Below are 17,935 nucleotides of genomic sequence, written 5' to 3' on the forward strand. Positions count from 1 at the left end.
GTGGGATCCCCGCCGGGCATTTGGAGCCGGGGCTCTGGGGGCGCCGGGGTGTCTACAGAGGGCTTCCAGGTCAGGTCGCCGCTGCCGCGGGTTGAAGGTATTCCTGGGGAGAGGGCCCGCCACCGGGCAGAGCAAACCAGGAGTTCGAGTCCTGGACTGCTTCCTGTAGCTGTGGGGAAATGAGTGGTTTTCCTCTCTTATTGTCACAGAAATGACAGGAAGCTCCTGCCTCAGCCCTGGTGCCCAGTTGTTGTATGTCGTGTGTGTGTGTGTGTGTGTGTGTGTGTGTGTATCTGTATCTGTTTGTTTTCACCTTCCTTTGAGCTACTTATCGCCTCAGCTTGTGGTGGTTTTTATAGACTGAAACTTACTGGTCTCCTGAATGTGTACAGTGAGAAAGAAAATTCAAAGACTCTGGAGGAATCCTAGGTTAGATGAAATTTCCAAGATTAGGAATTTGTCCCCTCCCTACCCTGGGGCCACTGAGGTACCGACCTTCCCTCCAGCCTCTTGCTGATGTGGGTGCTGAGGGCCTGTCTTCTACCCCGGGGAACCATGGTAGATCTGCACTCCTACCCCCATGACTTCTGGCAGTCACACGCACACACACACACACACACACACACACACCCTCACACCCTCACCCTCCCACCCACCCAACCACCCTACACACACCTGCCTTTGCTGAAGGACTGACTGACACAAAGCTGCTTGCTTCTGGGAACAGGAAATTTATTGAGGAACCCAGATCATAACACTCGTTGGCCAGAAGGACCCCAGAGATTCATACCTGATTCCCTCATCCCATTAAAGGAATAACATGTAAAGTTTGTTTTTGTTTTTTTTGTTTTTTTGTTTTTTTTAATTTTTGTGTGTCTTAGTAGAATATGGTGTGTTTACTTCTTGTATCTCATTGTATGGGGGAGACAGTTTCTGATTAGGAGTTTTTCTTCCCCCAATTCACGAATTCAGTAAAATAAATCACATGTCTAATCTGTAGTGGGAATCAGATGGATTTGTTTCTCCCTTCTTTAAACTGGTACATCTGGATGAACTCAGGCTGTGTATCTTGGCATCTGGGCCTGTCTACTAAGAGAAAGCAAACTGTTTGACTTGTCTTGGCTGCCTTTTTGGACTTATTTCACTGTACCCTTTTTTACATTTGAGGGTTGGTCAGGAGGAAGAAAGCAAATATTAAGGACAGTCTTTACACTTTGTGGTTTGAAATCAGGTGAGAGATAATTATGGCTTTTGAAACTGATGACCTGAGAGGACCATCATTTGATGACTTGGGAATTAGCAGTTTGGAGGTGACATGTTCGAGAGGCAGAGGGCTGAATAAGGAAGTAAAGATAGGGAAACGTTATGCCATAAAACCTTGGGAGAATAATAAGCAAATAGCATCCTAAAGTAATTGTGTGGCTTGTATCTCTCAGCAGGAGGGCAAAAATGAAAGCAGGCTGTAGCATCGTGGAAAAGCCAGAAGGAGGTGGAGGTGAGCAGAAGTTAATCATCTCTGATATGCCTGGAATGTCCCTGTCTGGTTCCTGTCCTCTCCATTCTAGCTTTGTTCATAACTGACAGCCTCCTGACCAAGCAAGTCTCACTAAGACAGTTGTAAGCCTGTTTCCTATGGACGTGTATTTAGTTGTCTGGCCAACACACCTTTTCTACATTTTAGAGACTCTTCCCTGTTAGAGACATAACTCCAACCTTTGGAGCAAAGAGTTTTCAGCTGTATTTTTGTGAAACACTAGTTTATCTTACCTGTTTGTGCCATTTGGAACTTTCACACCCTCATAGAAAGCAAGTGTAAGGATTGGGAACATGGCTTAGTGGTATAGCTCTTGCCTGGCATGTGAGAGGGCCCAGGTTGGACACTCAGAACCACCACCCCAAAATGAGAGAGAGAGAAAGTATGAAATTTAGTGGTGTATGAAAGGGTAAGCAGGGCTGGGGATTTAGCTCAGTGGTTCTGCTACCTGCCTTGTAAGCGCAAGGACCCGAGTTCGATCCCCAGTACCAAAAAAAAAAAAAAAAAAAAAAAAAAAATGTCCCTGAAAGGGTAAGCAGTAAGAGCACCTAGGCATTGCTACCCAGCTCTATAAGATTGCCACAAGGATAGTTCAACTCCTATCCTTTTCTCCCCAGTTGTGGTTAGCTCCAGCTGATTAAAAGGGCATTTGTGGCATGTTTGCAAAGCACTTTAGCAACTCTGAGCCATGGAATGTGAAGTTGAGGCTGCTGGTATGTATGCACCTAGTTCCTGACTACTTTGATCTTGCCCTTTTCACATTAAAGGGTATCAGTTTCCTGACTGGGCCTACAAAACAGAGTCCTCTCCAGGCTCCCGGCAGATCCAGCTGTGGCACTTCATCCTGGAGCTGCTGCAGAAGGAGGAGTTCCGCCATGTCATCGCCTGGCAGCAGGGCGAGTACGGGGAGTTTGTCATCAAGGATCCGGACGAGGTGGCCCGTCTCTGGGGCCGCAGGAAATGCAAACCACAGATGAATTATGACAAGCTCAGCCGGGCCCTCAGGTGAGGAAAGGATTCCTAAACCTGTGGTGTTAACAGATTAGAAAGAAACTGCAGAGTTTGGTGAAAGTTAGATTAAAAGAGTATTAGGTGATAAGAGACTACACTTGCTGAGTGAATAATATGTAGGTACAGAGAGGCAGTCAAAGTTAAATTCTAGTAGCACAGGCACAGAAGAAGAAAAGGCTTTTCTTTGGTTATATGTAGGAGGGAATTCCAGTGTGGCTGGTACTAGGTCCTGAGAGGCACCTGACTGCTGTGTTGTAGGCGAGAGAGTTTGGTGAAACAGGATTTGGAGCTCATTTATAATCCAAAGGATTCATGTAGACTTTCCTGTTGAGAGCTTATTGGCAATTCTCTGATTTGGGGTCCCCTGGGAGAAGCTAGAAAAGGACGAAGCAATCATTGAAAGAGCTTTTCTGAATGGTGCTGAGGAGCTACTCCAGAACTGTATCCGTGAGCTTGGGTGTCAGCCCATGGCTTGCTTCAGTATGTCTAAAGAATGATCACCATGAGTTTCCTCAGGTTCTCTTTTCCCTTCATGAGTCTTTAAATTTCATAACCCTTAATTCACAAGGGACTTCATGACCTGTCTACTTAGCAGAAGCCAGGCTAAAGGTTCTAGATTCATCAGATTTCCCTGCCTTTCTTCATTCTTAGTGACCCTGAATATAAAAATCTGTGCAGTATTTTGCTGGAGCCTCCTACATCCCTTTGAGTCTTTGAAGTTGAAGCAGGCCAGTTTGGCTGCTGTTTTCCAGATCAGGGTATGCCATTGTCTCACTAGCCACTATAAAATAGTTCTGCATTCCTTTGTGCCTCGCACATCAGTTCTCCTGGGAGACTTGTCTGCCTCTACCTGGGCAAGTCTGAAAGAAACTAGGCAGTTAGTGACAGAGTGGGACAGGAAGGAAGTGGACTACAGAATTGAAATTGTAGAGGGAAGAAAAGTGGTTAGAATTGGGTAGGTGTTTAGGATCTTAAAATGAAGATGTCTTTGTAGAACTGTAGCCAAAGACTAAACGTAGTTGAAAACTGAATGAGTAAAGTAAGCTCTCAGATCTCCTGGCCCTAACCTGGCAGCCAGGCTGCAAAAAAAGATAGTGATGTTTACAAGTAATATTTAAAGCAAGAATTGTTAGTCTTACTGATTACCTAAGTATACCAAAAGCTCAGTCACTGGATGATAAATCGACATGTGTTTCTGTTTTTACAGATACTATTACAACAAGAGGATCCTTCATAAGACAAAAGGGAAAAGATTTACTTACAAATTTAACTTCAGCAAACTGGTGATGCCCAACTACCCATTCATCAACATTCGATCAGGTGGTGAGTTGCAGACTCCCTTGGTTGAGGGTGGAGTTTTTGAGTTTTAAAGTAATTTAAATGGGCTGAGGATATAGCTCAGTGATAACATGCTTGCCTAGCATGATCAGGACCCTGGGATCAATCCCTAGCACACAAAAAAAGGGGGAAGGGGCTTAGGGGGAACAAAAGAATTTTTAAAACCAAACTCTAACTGGATTTGGGAGGCTGAACCAGGAGGATCACAAATTGGAACTCAGCCTGTGCATCTCAGCCACACCCTGTCTGAAGATATAAAGAGCTGGGGCTGGGGCTCAGTTGGAAGGGTTAGTCTGCAATATTACTTCAGCAGGTCCAAAACATGGCCTGTTTCAGAGGATTTAGAAACATTAATGTGATCCCTTGAATTGCCTCTGTATTTGTCCTCAAGTCTTCCTCTTCATCTCATAAAGAAAAATCATAGGCTGTGCAACACCAAGATAGATCTGTTTGGTTCATTTACTTGGTTCCCTTTTCTACATATCACTTGCAATCTCCTATTAAACTGTCCTCTTTGGGACTGATGTTCTGGCATCGTGTTTATTTGTTAAGCTCTTCGGGACTCAAGTTTTAACACCCTGCCCCAGTGGCTCTTCATAGACAAGAACCTGTTTCTACAAACACTTCCGATTTTCTATGAAACTATCACGCTCTCCCTTATCGAGTGAATATCGTGAAAACCACAGCATCCTTGATCACAGAAGGGGAGGTGGTTCACATGTTTGCAGTGAAAAGCAGGCCTTTGATCTGTACCAACAGCTCCTCAGACAGCAAGAGTCTGGGGTTTCTTAGCCTTGACTCCTTTTACGTTGCACCAGGGCTTCCCCTCTCCCCCCTGAGTTACAGCTTTCCCTCACAGCTCCGGAGACTTTAGGCCTGCCCCTCTCGGGATGCTCAAGGGAGTCCTTAAGAAGTTTTGTTGTTCTGTGTGGGGTTATTTTTTTAAAGATTAAAATTATTCCCCTGCTCAAGAAAATAGATTGTATTTAATTACTTCTGACCAGTTCCTCATTGCTGTGTCTTTGTGGCCTCCGTATTAAAACAAAGAAAGCTGATCGTGATTCTGTGGTAACAGAACTTTTCAGACAAAAGTCTGAAGAAGGAGAAATTAGAGGGGGGCGTGGTTTGAGTACAATGCCAAGATCCATTGCAGATATGTAATTACTACACACAACAAGTTAGGGCAGTTTCAGCTTAACTCTGCTATCATTACAGTTCCATCTCTCCTTGACTAGCCACTCCCTCCTGTCCCTGGGGCATGCTTTTAAAAAAAAAGGTCTTACTGGAATGCATCTCTCTAATTACAACCTGTTTTCCTTCCTTGTGCCTGGGGGAGTGGCATTAGGAAATCAGCGCTGTTCTAGCCACTGGTCTCCTGTGTCCTCTGTTTCCCTCTCTGGCCCCTTCCATGCGTGCCTACACGAGTTGGACTGTAGGTGGACATTCTCACACCTTTGAAGCATGTGTTGGTGTTCATACCCCTCCAGCTCACATCCAAAGATGCTTCACTGCTCTTGTTCTTCCATCTTTGATCCATGTTTTTCAAGTTTTTAAAAAAAAAAAAACAGCCACTTGGACAGCCTGAACTGGAGTGTCTGTCTGTCCCTAGGAGTGGGGTGATTGTGGTATTTATTCCAAGGAAGAGAGTCTAGACTGTGGCTCTGTCAAGATTCTCTTAAATCTGACCCTAACGGCCAGGCACAACTGTTCTGCACGAAAGCTGTTGACCCAACACTGATCCTTAATAACCTCGGATAAGTAATCAAAAAGTTGCAGGGAAAGCAAAAGAGTGCATTTCTTACAGGCATACTGTTCGGTTGCTTACATCCCAGATGCTGATAGCGCCAAAGAACTGAGGTCATTTGTTTATAGACAGCTTTTACTCACATAGGCCAAGTGTTGTAAGGTTAACTTCACGATGACCAAGGTATCTAACATTTACCTAATGTCCACTGGTCACTGTATGTGCTTTTGCTTAGAGCTTTGGCAGGTTACCTTGGGGGACCATCCCATCCCATCGTAGGCCAGTAAAACATGTATCTTGATAATTACTGTATAAAAGTAGAAGTAAGGATGAGGACTACAATGACTGATCAGGTTGGATGGAATAGTAATCTGTTGAACAGTTTCTCAGGAAATAATTCTTGGGAGTTTGAACTATTGAAATCTCTTATATAGTAGATCATGTGGTCCAGGCCCATTCTTCATTAATTCATTCATTCGTTTGCTCAGTAGATCACGTGTTAAGCCCTAAAGATACAAAAGATGGTGGGAGAGTTCTCTGCTTCAAGGTACTTAGAGGTTACAGAGATAAGATATACTATGCTAGGTTTAATACAATGTAAAGTGAAGTCAATGCTCAAAGAAGTAGAGCTGTGTGGATTTAGATCCTGTCTCCATTGTGTGTTGAAATGGTGGAATTATTTCAGTCTATTTATTTTTTAAAAGAAAGGAGATACAGGGGCTGGGGATGTAGCTCAGTGATTCCACCTCCCTGCCTTGCATGGGCAAGGTCCTTAGTTCGATCTCTGGTACCAAAAAAAAAAAAAAAAAACAACAACAACAACAAAAAAGAAAGGAAAAAGAGTATTCTCTTTTTCCTTCCCCATAGTCTTACTATATTAACAGTTTAGGGTAAAATACTTAATATTTGGATAGTGCTAAAAGTACCTTTACATAGACTATCATTTTTATCATGAAAAACATTCTATAAAATATTTACTTATATTTGCATACAAAAATTCTTTCTCAGTGGATGAGGGCTGGGCAGACTGATTCAAGGATGGATTTACAACCTCTTAGTCTGTGCCTCCCACCTCACACCTGCCTTTTACCCCTGTTTTTTATTTTGGAAAACTTCAAACCCACAGAAAAACTGGATTGAGGAGAGAGAACACCCACATGCCTCCATGTGGGTGTGTATGTCACTAATGGTTAACATTGTTGCCACATTGCTTTATCTCTTTCTATTAATATGTACTTTTTAAATCTTTGAGATTAAGTTGCAGACATCATGGCACTGCACTACTATGTACCTCAGCTTGTATCTCTCAGGAACAAGGACATTCTTTTCCACAACCACAGTAACATTACCACACCCAGGAACTTTAACATTGCCCTAACACTATTATCTAATATGTGATCTGTAGTTGATACATGTCTTTGTAAATTTTGGTTTTTGAGTTAAATTATGATATAATAAAAATTATTTTAATGATTACATCCAGATTGCTGTGTTAAACACTTGTAAAAACGTTTATTCTTCATCACATTAGGATTGTTACTGCCTGTTTTACATATAAGGAAACTGAGGCACAAAGAGGTAACTTGTCCCGAGGCACACACCAAGGGCCAGGGTTGAATCTAGGCAAAAGCCCTGTTGTTTCCACTTTTGTCAGAGAGTGGTTGAAAACTCTTTTCTGACTTCCACTAGCAAAAGGATAGGAGGTACCAGCCCTGAGATTCACACCCAGCCTTTCCGGCCCTACCACTTGGAGCTCACGGTGGATTCAAGGAGCAGGTCTCCTTTTGAAGCAACCTTTTGGGGGGCAGCAACCATTTTTCAAGCAAAATCTTAGACTTGAAATCTCGATGTAACATCCGAAAGTGGGGTGACTCCAGTTAATCAGAGGAAAGGAGCAGCGCCCTCATCTCGCCTTCCTTTGCTCTGTGTGACTGCATTTGGAAATGATGTGTCATCTCTCCTCAGAGATTCAGTGCGCCTTAGTGTGTGTCAAGATTCAGATACCTGCTCCTTTAAGAAAAGAACTTTAAGCAATTTCCTAAATTGCTTAGGAGACCACACTTTAGCTTCCCTTCCACCTTAAGTTTATAATTTGCTCTGTCCTTCTCAATGTATAAAGGAGATCTTTTGCTTTTAACTGGATATAGTCTTAATAAAAAGTCAAGGGACAAAAGAAGTAAAATGGATAGAATTTTAGCCGCTGTAGTACTCTGGAGAAGAGCTTTTGGCCAGGGACTTTGCCCTGCTTACGTCATATGCAGGGCCATCCATCTGTTTTTCTCTATTGAGATTAAATCGTGGGGCTTAAAAATAAAAAGTCTTGCTGAGGAGTTTTCTGTGGAGCACCAGTTTGGGAGCTGTCTCTGGTGGTGTCGTCCCCATGTACCTAGATAGCCACGTCTTGCCCGTTCTAGCCAGCCCTCTGAGAGCAGAAGGTGGCGGCTGCTTGGGAGCAGTTCCTAACTACACTGTAGCTTGAGCCATTTTTCTTTCCTCAATCACCATACTTTCACTGACTTTGATTTTTCCAGTTTCTTCTGATCCCTTTTTTCCTTCTCATTTGTGCCTTAGAGTGTTTATTTAAACAAAACAAAACACCACGCCCTTCTGACAGCATCTTTGTAGATGCGCTGGTGCCTCCCAGGACCCCACTTGTCCCAAGACCCCGGGTGGCACACCACTCTGCGGCCTTACTTAGGACCTCTGAGGGGAGCTGAGAGCTTGTGAGCCTCTCGAAATGATGCGTTTAGTACAATGTTAATTTCTGTTCAAAGCTTCGAGCTTTAGCTCTTGCTGTGGGAACAGAGAGTAGGAGGTCCAGGATTTTCTTCTAGTGCCTCAGTACTTCAAAGCAGAATAGGGATGGAAATTATTACATAGAATTTATTAGGGGAGTATAGGTCTGCAGAGTTTGAAAAACATTTGAATCTCTGAGGTATATCCAAAATGATAAAGGGACACCATAAAAACTAACTTTAACAAATGTCCGTTTTAGTGCTCACCTAGTTCATGTCTGAATTGTAAGCTACAAGGTCTTGGGCTGTTGAATGCACTGCTTTACTTGCGTGCTATTTCCAGATTTGTTTTATACATATGGCCAGAGTTATGAAAATAAGGGAAGGCTGTGCGCAAAGCTGAAGCCGAGACAGGTGGTATTATTAGAATCTATTTAGAATGGAGAGAGGGCCTTTGTATGCAGTCATTCACCTGATACTTACTGAGCACCTGGGGAGCTCTGAAATGCTGAGAATGTAGTGGTGAACTCTAGGCGATCGCTGCCTTGTACTGCTAGACACGTAAACGGTATGACAGGCAGTCAGGCACTGCAGACAAGCGTGTACGGTAGCCATTCTGCTGAGCGTCATCACTGGGCAGAAGAGGAGCAGGGATTCAGCCCCGTTGCTGTTTGTTGCACTCAGCCTGGTGTCAGTAACGTAGCGGTGGCGAGCGCCCAGACCTCCAACGCGGCTCCTTTCTTCTCCACGTCACAGGTGTGGTTCCTCAGAGCGCGCCGCCAGTGCCGACCGCGTCCTCCCGCTTCCACTTCCCACCTCTGGACACCCATTCTCCGAACAGTGACGTGCCGCCAAGCCGCTTTTCAGCCACCTCCCTGACTGCGTCTGTCCAGGAGTCCGGCAGTGGCCCGGACAGGAAGGCGGAGCTCTCGGAGCTGGAGGACGGCTCCACTGCTGACTGGCGCCGGGGTGTCGATCTCGTGTCCCCGCGGAGTGCAGTTGGAGGAGGAGGGCTTGGCCACCAGAAACGCAAGCCTGATGCAGTGCTTCCTCTCTTCACGAGGCCAGGGCTGTACCCTGACCCGCACAGTCCCTTTGCTATCTCTCCGATCCCTGGCCGAGGAGGTGTCCTGAATGTCCCCATTTCACCGGCCCTTTCCCTGACTCCTACAGTCTTCTCCTATAGCCCTTCGCCAGGCCTGAGCCCCTTCACCAGCAGCAGCTGCTTCTCCTTCAACACGGAGGAAATGAAACACTACCTTCATTCTCAAGCCTGTTCGGTGTTCAACTACCATCTGAGTCCCCGGACTTTTCCGCGTTACCCAGGGCTCATGGTTCCGCCATTGCAATGCCAAGTGCATCCTGAGGAGCCGACTCAGTTTTCTATCAAACTGCAGCCTCCGCCCATTGGGCGCAAGAACCGCGAAAGGGTAGAGAACAGTGAGGAACCTGCACCCACCGTGGCACCTGTGCCACCACGAATTAAGGTAGAGCCCACCTCTGCCGTCTCTGAGAAGGATCCTGAGAGCCTCAGGCAGTCCGTCCGAGAGAGGGAGGAGCATTCTCAAGAAGAGGGTGCTGTGCCGAGCAGGACCACGGAAGAGGGGAAAGGCACCATCTTTGCCCGCCCCACCGCCCCGCCCGCCTGGCCCTCCGTACCCGTTAGCACCCCAGGTGAACCCCTAGAGGTGACTGAAGACAATGAGGACAGGCCTGGCAAAGAGCCCAGTGCTCCTGAGAAGAAAGAAGACGCTGTGATGCCTCCGAAGCTCCGGTTAAAACGGCGCTGGAACGATGACCCTGAGGCCCGGGAGCCACCAAGTAAGAACAGCAAGTTCCTCTGGAATGGATCGGGACCCCAGGGCCTGGCGGCGGCAGCTGCTGATGCATAGAACTACAGTGTGTGGGGGCTGTTTGTGTTCTGATGAAATACATCTGTGTACTCACGTAGCGGATGGGGGCGGGGGGCAGGCTGGTTTGAGCATCCTGGGGCGTAGACTTGTACTTACGTTGGGATGGGATGGGCATCTTCTGTTGTAAATTAGTGGGATGTGAACACACTTTGATGAGTAGGAGATGAGAGGGTATTGAACTGAGAGGGGAAGGAAGGAACCTGTTTCCTGTCTGAGGCTTACACTTCCTGACAGGGAAACTCCTAGAGGACCCAGGTACTCTGCTCCTGTGGTAGTTCAGGTTCCAGACTTTTTTTTTTTTTTTTTTTTGTATTTATATATAAAAAGCCATTGATGAGTTTATTTTGCTCTGAGAGAGATTCATAAAAGGGAAAGGGTCGTGGTTAGGACAGTAGCAAGTGAGAGGCCATTAATACTAAGTATTTTGCCTGAAATGTTTCTTTATAATTAATTATTTCAGGGGAGGAATAAGATTGTGTCAGTCCTACTGGAGCAGGGGGCTGTTCAGATGTTGGTCTTTTTTTTTACTTTTTACTTTCTTTTGTTGTTTGGTGTTTTTCTTTTCTTTAAAAAAAAAATGCGTCAGGACCCAAGAGCATCCTGCTAATTATAGAGTCCGTATGAAGACAGGAGCTGCACCCCAGGCTGCAGGGCTGAGGCAGAAAGCCTGCTGTGCATCCCTTGGTCTTTTCACCTACTTCACCTACTAAGAAGCCATGAGGAGTTGTAAACTCCTGTTCAGGGAAGAAAGGAGGGCAGGAGGAAGTAACCCAATGCCTTTAAAAACAAATGAAAAAAGATGATCCTCATTTTTCCTTTTCCATTATGGGTTTGGGGAGCCAAACCAAAGCATGGCTGAGCAGGCTCATCCAGAGGCGCGACGGTATTGTCGAAGATGTCTGTCCATCGTGTGTCTCCTCGTTTTCTAAAGTTGAGCCTTAACTACGAACATACTCACAGATGATACGGGTCTGTCAGCGAAAACCTGTGCGGGGCATGGACAGCTGCTCAGATCATCCTGGAGCACCGAGACATGGCCAGACTCCTGGCCGATACTTAGCCTTTCCCTCTTGACGTTACTGGGGTAGGGAGCAGGAAGGCAGGATGGTGGGAGCTACAGGTAGGTGGAGCCGGGAAACATGGAAGGTACTGGGGGATCCATTGCATGTTTGTGGAGCCTGAAGGAAGACACCGGGGCACCAAGTGCCAAGAGGCCTGGCGTGCGTGAAGGGGGTGTCCTGTGGGGTGCCATTTCTGCCATCCCTGTTTGGCCATACTGTTCCAGTCTCCTGAGCAGTTGACTGTCTCGCGTGAGACTCCAGGTTACAAACAGTGAGAAAATGTTTCTTCATGGGAAGATCCCTTCCGGCAACTTCAAGTAGGAAAGTACTGATCTTATGTGAAGCAAGACTAGAACGAGGAGCAGAGAGAGGCAGCAGCCACTCTTCTGTGTGCGCACGCAGCTGTGAGGCCACCCAGCTGGGGCTCAGCTCCGCCTCGCAGGGCAGCAGGGAGAGAAGCAACTGCACATCTGTTGAGGGCAAGCGAGGTGTGAGAACGGTGTCTAGGGATCAGAGCTGTTCCTGCCTCTACCTTGGCTTAAGAGAACTCTATAAAGTAATGTCCCAGGATTATCCTTTAATGGTGGGCTGGTTTTGGTTTTAACTGGAGTTCCTGCATGAGAGAAGGTGAGAGGCCTGGGCAGGCATCCTCCCCTTGCTTGATCCAAATTCCATGAGCGGCTCACCTTCCCCAGGGAAGGAACTTCAGCAGTGGTCCTTGCAGACTCAGGCTCGGGTCAGGCTACCTTTGTGTTACGGTTCTGTCAGTTTCCTTTTTTGCACCTGACTTACCTCTGAAAGGAAAGCAAGCCCGGCAGGTGGAGAACGGCTCACTTGCCTGATCAAACCAGGGAGGCCGCTGGCCACCCACTGCCCCTAAGGGGAGGCCAGCAGGTGTTGGTATGAACTCAGGAACAGAAACACGAGGCCTTTAAAGTAGGAGAGAAATCCGTGATGCATACCTGTAACCCCTAGAACACAAGTGCCAGAATAAATTCCTAGATGCTGCTTCTGTTTGAACAAAAAGTCACTGCTTTTACACTTGAAAAAACACTCGAAAAATGTTCGACTCCATGAAAAATGTTTTTTGACTTCAAGAAATTGTTTGGTGTGTAACTGTTTCCTCTGATTGCCATTCCACCAGTAATGTTGGCTGATTTGCACTGGGGCTGGGGTTGGGGTTGGGGTTGGGGTGGGCCTGCTAAGGAGCGGACCAGGCTGCATGGAGATCCTGGATCCTTGTTGGGCAGAGGAGAGTTTTCCTTCCCCAGCCCGCTCCTGGCAGCACCCGTCACCTGGTACAGAACCAGGCCTTTCTCTTGCATGAGCATCTCATCACTGTCCGACAGCAGGCGGGAAAGGGGGTAAAAGTGGACCTACTTTTTCCCAATTTTGCTGTGCCAAATGTTCAAAACTACAAATATAAATCTATTGCAATTTCGTTAACCATGAACTTGTTCGTGTAAACAGTTTGCTCTTTTAGCTGTAGAAAACAGCAGAGATCTCTTACTGGCATTGAGCCTTGCTGAGCTCCCTTTTTCCCTAAGGGGTGGATAGGAGCAGAACACAGACAGTTCACCGAGCTCCTGCACCCTGGTGTCGGACTGTACCGCGTTAACCCAGCTTGCTGCAACAGGGAAGGACTGCACCCCAGGGGCCCGGGGCTGAGACACCTTCAGAAGCATTAAAAATACCACTTCTTGGCAAGTGGTGTGAGTCAGTCAGCTGTTTGTCCCTTGTTTATTTATTCCATAATTATGTTTGTGCTTTTTCTTTTGCAAACTGTAATGGCACATAGTTTTCTATGGTTGGAAAGAAAACTTTGATTCAGTCTTTAAAGAACTGTTCCATTTTTAGTTTCTTTTGTGGGGGGGTAGCAGTAATTTGTTTTTAAATATTTAGACATTCTTTGAATTATAAAATTGTGATGCAGGGATTTCCGAGTGAGACAGTCACATGTGAAAGATGACATTGCTAGTTACCCGCTTAAGCAGAATAGTGTGTATATGTACATAAAATGTAAGTAATCTTAACTCCATTGTGCAGTGCCTTTTAGATGTTCCGCTTTCTATAAAGTCTTCAGAATTTTGCGTATATATTATATATATGATGTAATGTTATAGAAATATATGTATAATATACATATTTTTTTCCAGGGGTATCTGATAGCTCTGTATTTTGTTATGGAAGTTGAAAGAAAAAAGTATTTTACCTCAGAAATTAAAATTAAATAAAAAAGAAAAAAGTACTTTTACGTAATGTTTTCTGAGTGTTGGTTTTGTTCACCTCACCCTGTGCCGCAGCCCGAGCCTGGCCCGCGCCAGCTCCCTCCACACTGCTGCTTCCTGCCCCGGCCCACCGTGAGAAGTTGGCCTCCGCGGCGAGTGCACCGCTGCTGCTGGGGAAGAGACAGCCCGGCATGCGCGTGGGCGATGCTGTCTCTGCGCTACGAGGGCTCATCAAGAGTAGAGGGCAGAGCTGCGCCCAAAAGACCGCACACAGTGGTTCTGTTGCTGTGAAAAGTCCAGAACGGGCAGGTCCTGGGGACCAAGCACGTTTGTGTTGGGTGGGGGGTGACTGCCAACCGGGACTGCGAGTGCTCAGGACCTGGGTGGTAATAATGGCTGTGCGGTTTGCGTGTCACAGAAGCCCCAGAGTTTCGGTCAAAGAAAACTGACTACTGGGGTGCATGAGTTGTATCTCTAGAGACATGTTCAGGTTGGGTTCGCTTGGTTTTGTTTCCCAATAGAGGACAAGAATCAGGAGGGAAGTCCCCACCCCCAGGCCTGAGCCCAGGGCTTTGTGCTGAGATTCATCCCTAAGGGGTCTCAGTCACTATTGAGTTCGAGGTGGACCTGTGTTACTTTTCTCTCGGTGCGGAGACAAAATAGCCACCACCAGCGCGAAGGGGAAGGGGCTTATTTGACACGGTTCGGAGAGCTTTCAGACCGTGATTGGCTCCGAGGTAGGTATGGCAAACAGGCCCTGAAGAGTAAAAACAATGGCGCGCACAAGTCAGCAAAAGGCAACCGGAGACCTAAACAGCGTCTTTTCTGCTTCTATTCAGACTCCCAGGGTTAGGGCGGTGCCAAACCAATCACTCAGGTGTGGTGCTTCAGTAATCACACGCCCTTAATCCCAGCATCACACTATGATTCACCCACCTCTGGCTGCAGGAGGCTTTAGGGGGACAAGTAGGCCCAAACCACGACGGGACTCAGCTCGCAGCCTGGCCGATGGCACTGTCACTGCGTGTTGAGCGTCATGTAACATGCTCAGAGGAAGACGGTGCCTGGCAGTCATCTTCCTCCGGGAGGCCCCCAAGTGACCTGAGCGTCCGTGCGAGCCACTGTTAGTTGTTCTGGGAGGGTACAGTTGAGTGGGTGAAGAGGCCAGTGTATCAAGGAGGCTCTTAGGAGAAGCCGAAGAGTGCGCTGTACTCTGCCAGCAGTGGCTGCCCCGTGTCTTACAGGACTTGGGCCAGCCGGGTGAGAGCCTGGACGGCAGATGTGAAGTGACAGCAGACTGGTGGGCTGGGCCGGAGGAGAACCACCGAGGGGGAGGAGCTTGGACCCATCGGGGGCGACAGGCTCTGCCAGACAGCTGTGCAGTCGGTACTGTACAGCCTGGACTGGGTGGGAGTCTAAACATTCACATTCTGGGCAGAGGAGAAAGTGACGCTGAGCACGAGGGAAAGGAGTGAGAACAGAGCCTGGAAAGGACCTGGTGCCTCGTGCTGAGCAGGGATAGGGCCGCCAAAGGCTCCTGTGTTCTCCGACCCAGCCTCGGAGCTGCGGCCCTCACCACAGTGTGTGGAGCAGATGCTGTGTGCCGCTCGGTCCTGGTGACAGCCTGAGGGCGGTGCTGCTCACCCCCTTATGCCAAGGGGCACTCCCAAGTGGCACCGAAGTTAGCCGGCACGAGTAGGGTGCAGCCCAGCACTCTGCCTCAACCCCACCCCGTCTGTCCCTCGCTGGCTGAACACCCTCTCCGCTGCTTGCCTTGGCCGTGCTAACTTTGGAGTTCAACCCGGACGTGTGCTCCGGGACGGCGCGACACAGGGCTCTCCTCTGTGTCCCGCTGCCGCTGTTTACCTCTCACAGTCTTGTCCTTGCCCTGGTGCCATCACTCCCTAGTCTGGCTTCTCAGAGGACAGTCACGAAGCCCAGGGCCAGTGTGGGGGTCACTCCATCCCCTTTCTCTGGTGCCCGGAATGTTGACGAGCCTAACCAGATGCTTGATCAGTGTTTGGCAAATAAGTAACAGGAAACATGAAGGCATTGGGCCTCAGAAATGAAAGATTCAGGTTTGGAACATGAGGAGAGACTGATCCTCAGCGGGCAGTGTCTCCTGCACCTTCCTGTCCCTGTGCAGCACAACCTTCTCCCAAACACAAGCAGGCCATCCTGCAGTCACCCCTCTCTCCTCCCCTCTTTTTGCAACTATACTCAATCCCTCCTGCAAAGCTCCCCGCCAGGGGTACAGGACATGTCCACCCTTTTCATTTACTCAAATACAATGTGGGCAAGAAAAACAGGAATTGAAGCTTTGAGAACCTGCCTGTGAGGCTGTTTCTTCCTCCCTATTTCCATGACGCCTCTAGTTCTAAGCAGCCCCATTTGGGCTGTTTCCTTCTTGCACAACCTTTCTAGGATTGAGAGTCCTTAGTGGCCCTTGTCCTGCAAAAACTAAAAATCAAGTGAGCAGGAGTCCCGCAGGAAGCCCAGCCCTGGCCCTTAAGCTGGCCAGAGGGAGAGGGAGACACCCGGATGGGGCTCTCATCTCCGCCACTCTGCTGGCCGTGGAGCTGTGGACAACTGCAGGACCTCTGTGTTTCAGCTTCCCTAGGTACAGGGTGTGAGGGCTCGGGGTTGCACACAGAGCACTCACTTCCTGTCAGTCTCTCCTAGTGTCCCAGAAACCTGGGAAGCACCCTGCCGTGACGACTGTCCCTGGAGGCTTTGAGTCTTCACATTGGCTTCTCCGCACTGCTGAGAAAAGTGAGGGCCAGAGTGGGTGAGAGTCGGGTCTGAATTTCTCCCACACAGCACCCAAGAGTCAGATGTGCAGAACGGGAGCCAGCGGAGGCCAACCCTGAGTCTCCCTCCAGGCATCAGGTCCAGGTCTCCTTCCTAGGTGCTGAGTCCCTGACAAGAGCCAGAAGCGTGGAGGGGTCCAGCAGGCTCCAGGGGCTGTGCCTCAGAGAAGAAAGTGCAGATCAAAGCGGCCCCCAGAAAGCAGATGAGCCTGCCTCAGGGGCCCAGAGCGAGCCAGCGTCCCAGACTGGATCCCAGACTGATGGGGGCTGACGGGCCCCACCAGCTCCAGCAGCTCCAGGACCTGGGGACCAGATTAGGCAGACAGTGAGTGGGGAGGGAAGCCATAGATCCCGGTGCCGCCCGAACCTTGAGAAGTGCCGTTTGGGGCCAAGCAGCAGAGGCAGCAGCCACAGGCCTCCCGTGTCAGTCCTAGGTCCCAGAGAGTGAGGGCAGAGAGGCTGGAAGCCATGACCTCTGACCTGGAGTCCTGCAGGCCTGGGGAGGGTGGGAGGTCAGAGACTCTTGCCTGCAGGGGACAGAGGTCAGCCTTGGTTAGGCTCACTGGTGGGGAGTCCTGTTCCAGTCTGTCCTTAAGACCGTCTGCTGTTTTCCTCCCAGGATTCCTCGGAGAGAAACATAAACAGGTGGGGGTGGTCACATAATCTGGGCGTGCTTGAGATTGGAACGTCCTCTTACATCAGGTTTGTCTTCTCAGTAAACACCTCAGTGAGAAAAGGAGGGGGAAACTGAGGCTCGCAGCTATAGGTCTACCTCTCTGTTTTCATTGCCCATTTGTGGCCCGGCCAAAAGCCACCTTAATCTCTGCCACCCCTTCTACTCCCGCTTCTGTGTTCCCTCACGTAATTCCCGGATCCACGGAGTTACCTTCCACAGAAGATGCTGCTATTGTCCTCATTTCGCAGATGGAGGCTGAACGCAGTGAGATATTTGCCCAAGGTTGACACCAGGAGCTGCCCACCCAGGACTGCCCACCCGGCTCGCTTTCCTCTCGCGCATACCGGCATGCCCAGAAGAGGCGCAGAGGACAGGCAACAGCGTGGCTTTAAACAGCTCCCCGATTTCACGAGGAAGCCGTGGGAGCAGTCGGGGCTAAGCCCCACTGGAAGCGGGGCCAGCGGCACATTCTCAGCCGTGAAGCAGAGCTGGCCAGGTGCCCGCCGAATGCAGGCCTGTGCTGACCGACAGGAGTCCCCACTCTCCAGGGGCTCTGCTGGGTTTGGGAACAAATGGAGAAATGAGCTGAAAGCCTGTGACGATGGCTCTTCATTTATTCAACCAGGTGCAGCCCTGCAGTATGAAGTCAATTAAGGACAGCCCTACTCACCAGGCTGTAGGCCGGTCCGCAGGATGGGTGCCCTTCCCACAGCACACTCTACCCTGATCTCTTATCCTCTGGAAGCTCTGGCTTTGCTGGTTACCTCAGAATTTTCAGTGTAGTGGACCAGGGATTTAGCCCAGTAGTTCCAGCACCTGCCTTGCAAATGCAAGGACTCAAGTTCAATCTCCGGTACCACAAAAAAAAAAAAAAAAAAAAAAAAA

General features: G+C 48.5%; 1 protein-coding gene across 1 annotated transcript; it reads left to right on the forward strand.

The window, feature by feature from the left end:
- The first annotated feature begins 1,245 nt into the window (after nucleotides 1-1,245).
- Etv3 (ETS variant transcription factor 3) lies at nucleotides 1,246-13,505 on the forward strand. The gene is made up of 4 exons (XM_010643758.3): nucleotides 1,246-1,495; nucleotides 2,302-2,539; nucleotides 3,753-3,868; nucleotides 9,119-13,505. Exons 1-4 carry the CDS (start codon nucleotides 1,450-1,452, stop codon nucleotides 10,252-10,254), a joined length of 1,536 nt encoding a protein of 511 aa, XP_010642060.1. The 5' UTR covers nucleotides 1,246-1,449; the 3' UTR covers nucleotides 10,255-13,505.
- Nucleotides 13,506-17,935: the final 4,430 nt, after the last annotated feature.

This window comes from Fukomys damarensis, unplaced genomic scaffold (genome assembly GCF_012274545.1).
Source record: "Fukomys damarensis isolate Sample0158 unplaced genomic scaffold, DMR_v1.0_HiC HiC_scaffold_33, whole genome shotgun sequence".
NCBI lineage: Eukaryota > Metazoa > Chordata > Mammalia > Rodentia > Bathyergidae > Fukomys > Fukomys damarensis.

Excerpts from the sequence above, each read along its gene's own strand:
- Etv3 (XM_010643758.3), top strand. The coding sequence starts at position 1,450 with ATGAAAGCAGGCTGTAGCATCGTGGAAAAGCCAGAAGGAGGTGGAG. Across the intron at positions 1,496-2,301 it reads AAAGCCAGAAGGAGGTGGAG|GGTATCAGTTTCCTGACTGG; the intron begins GTGAGCAGAAGT and ends TTCACATTAAAG. Across the intron at positions 3,869-9,118 it reads CATCAACATTCGATCAGGTG|GTGTGGTTCCTCAGAGCGCG; the intron begins GTGAGTTGCAGA and ends TCCACGTCACAG.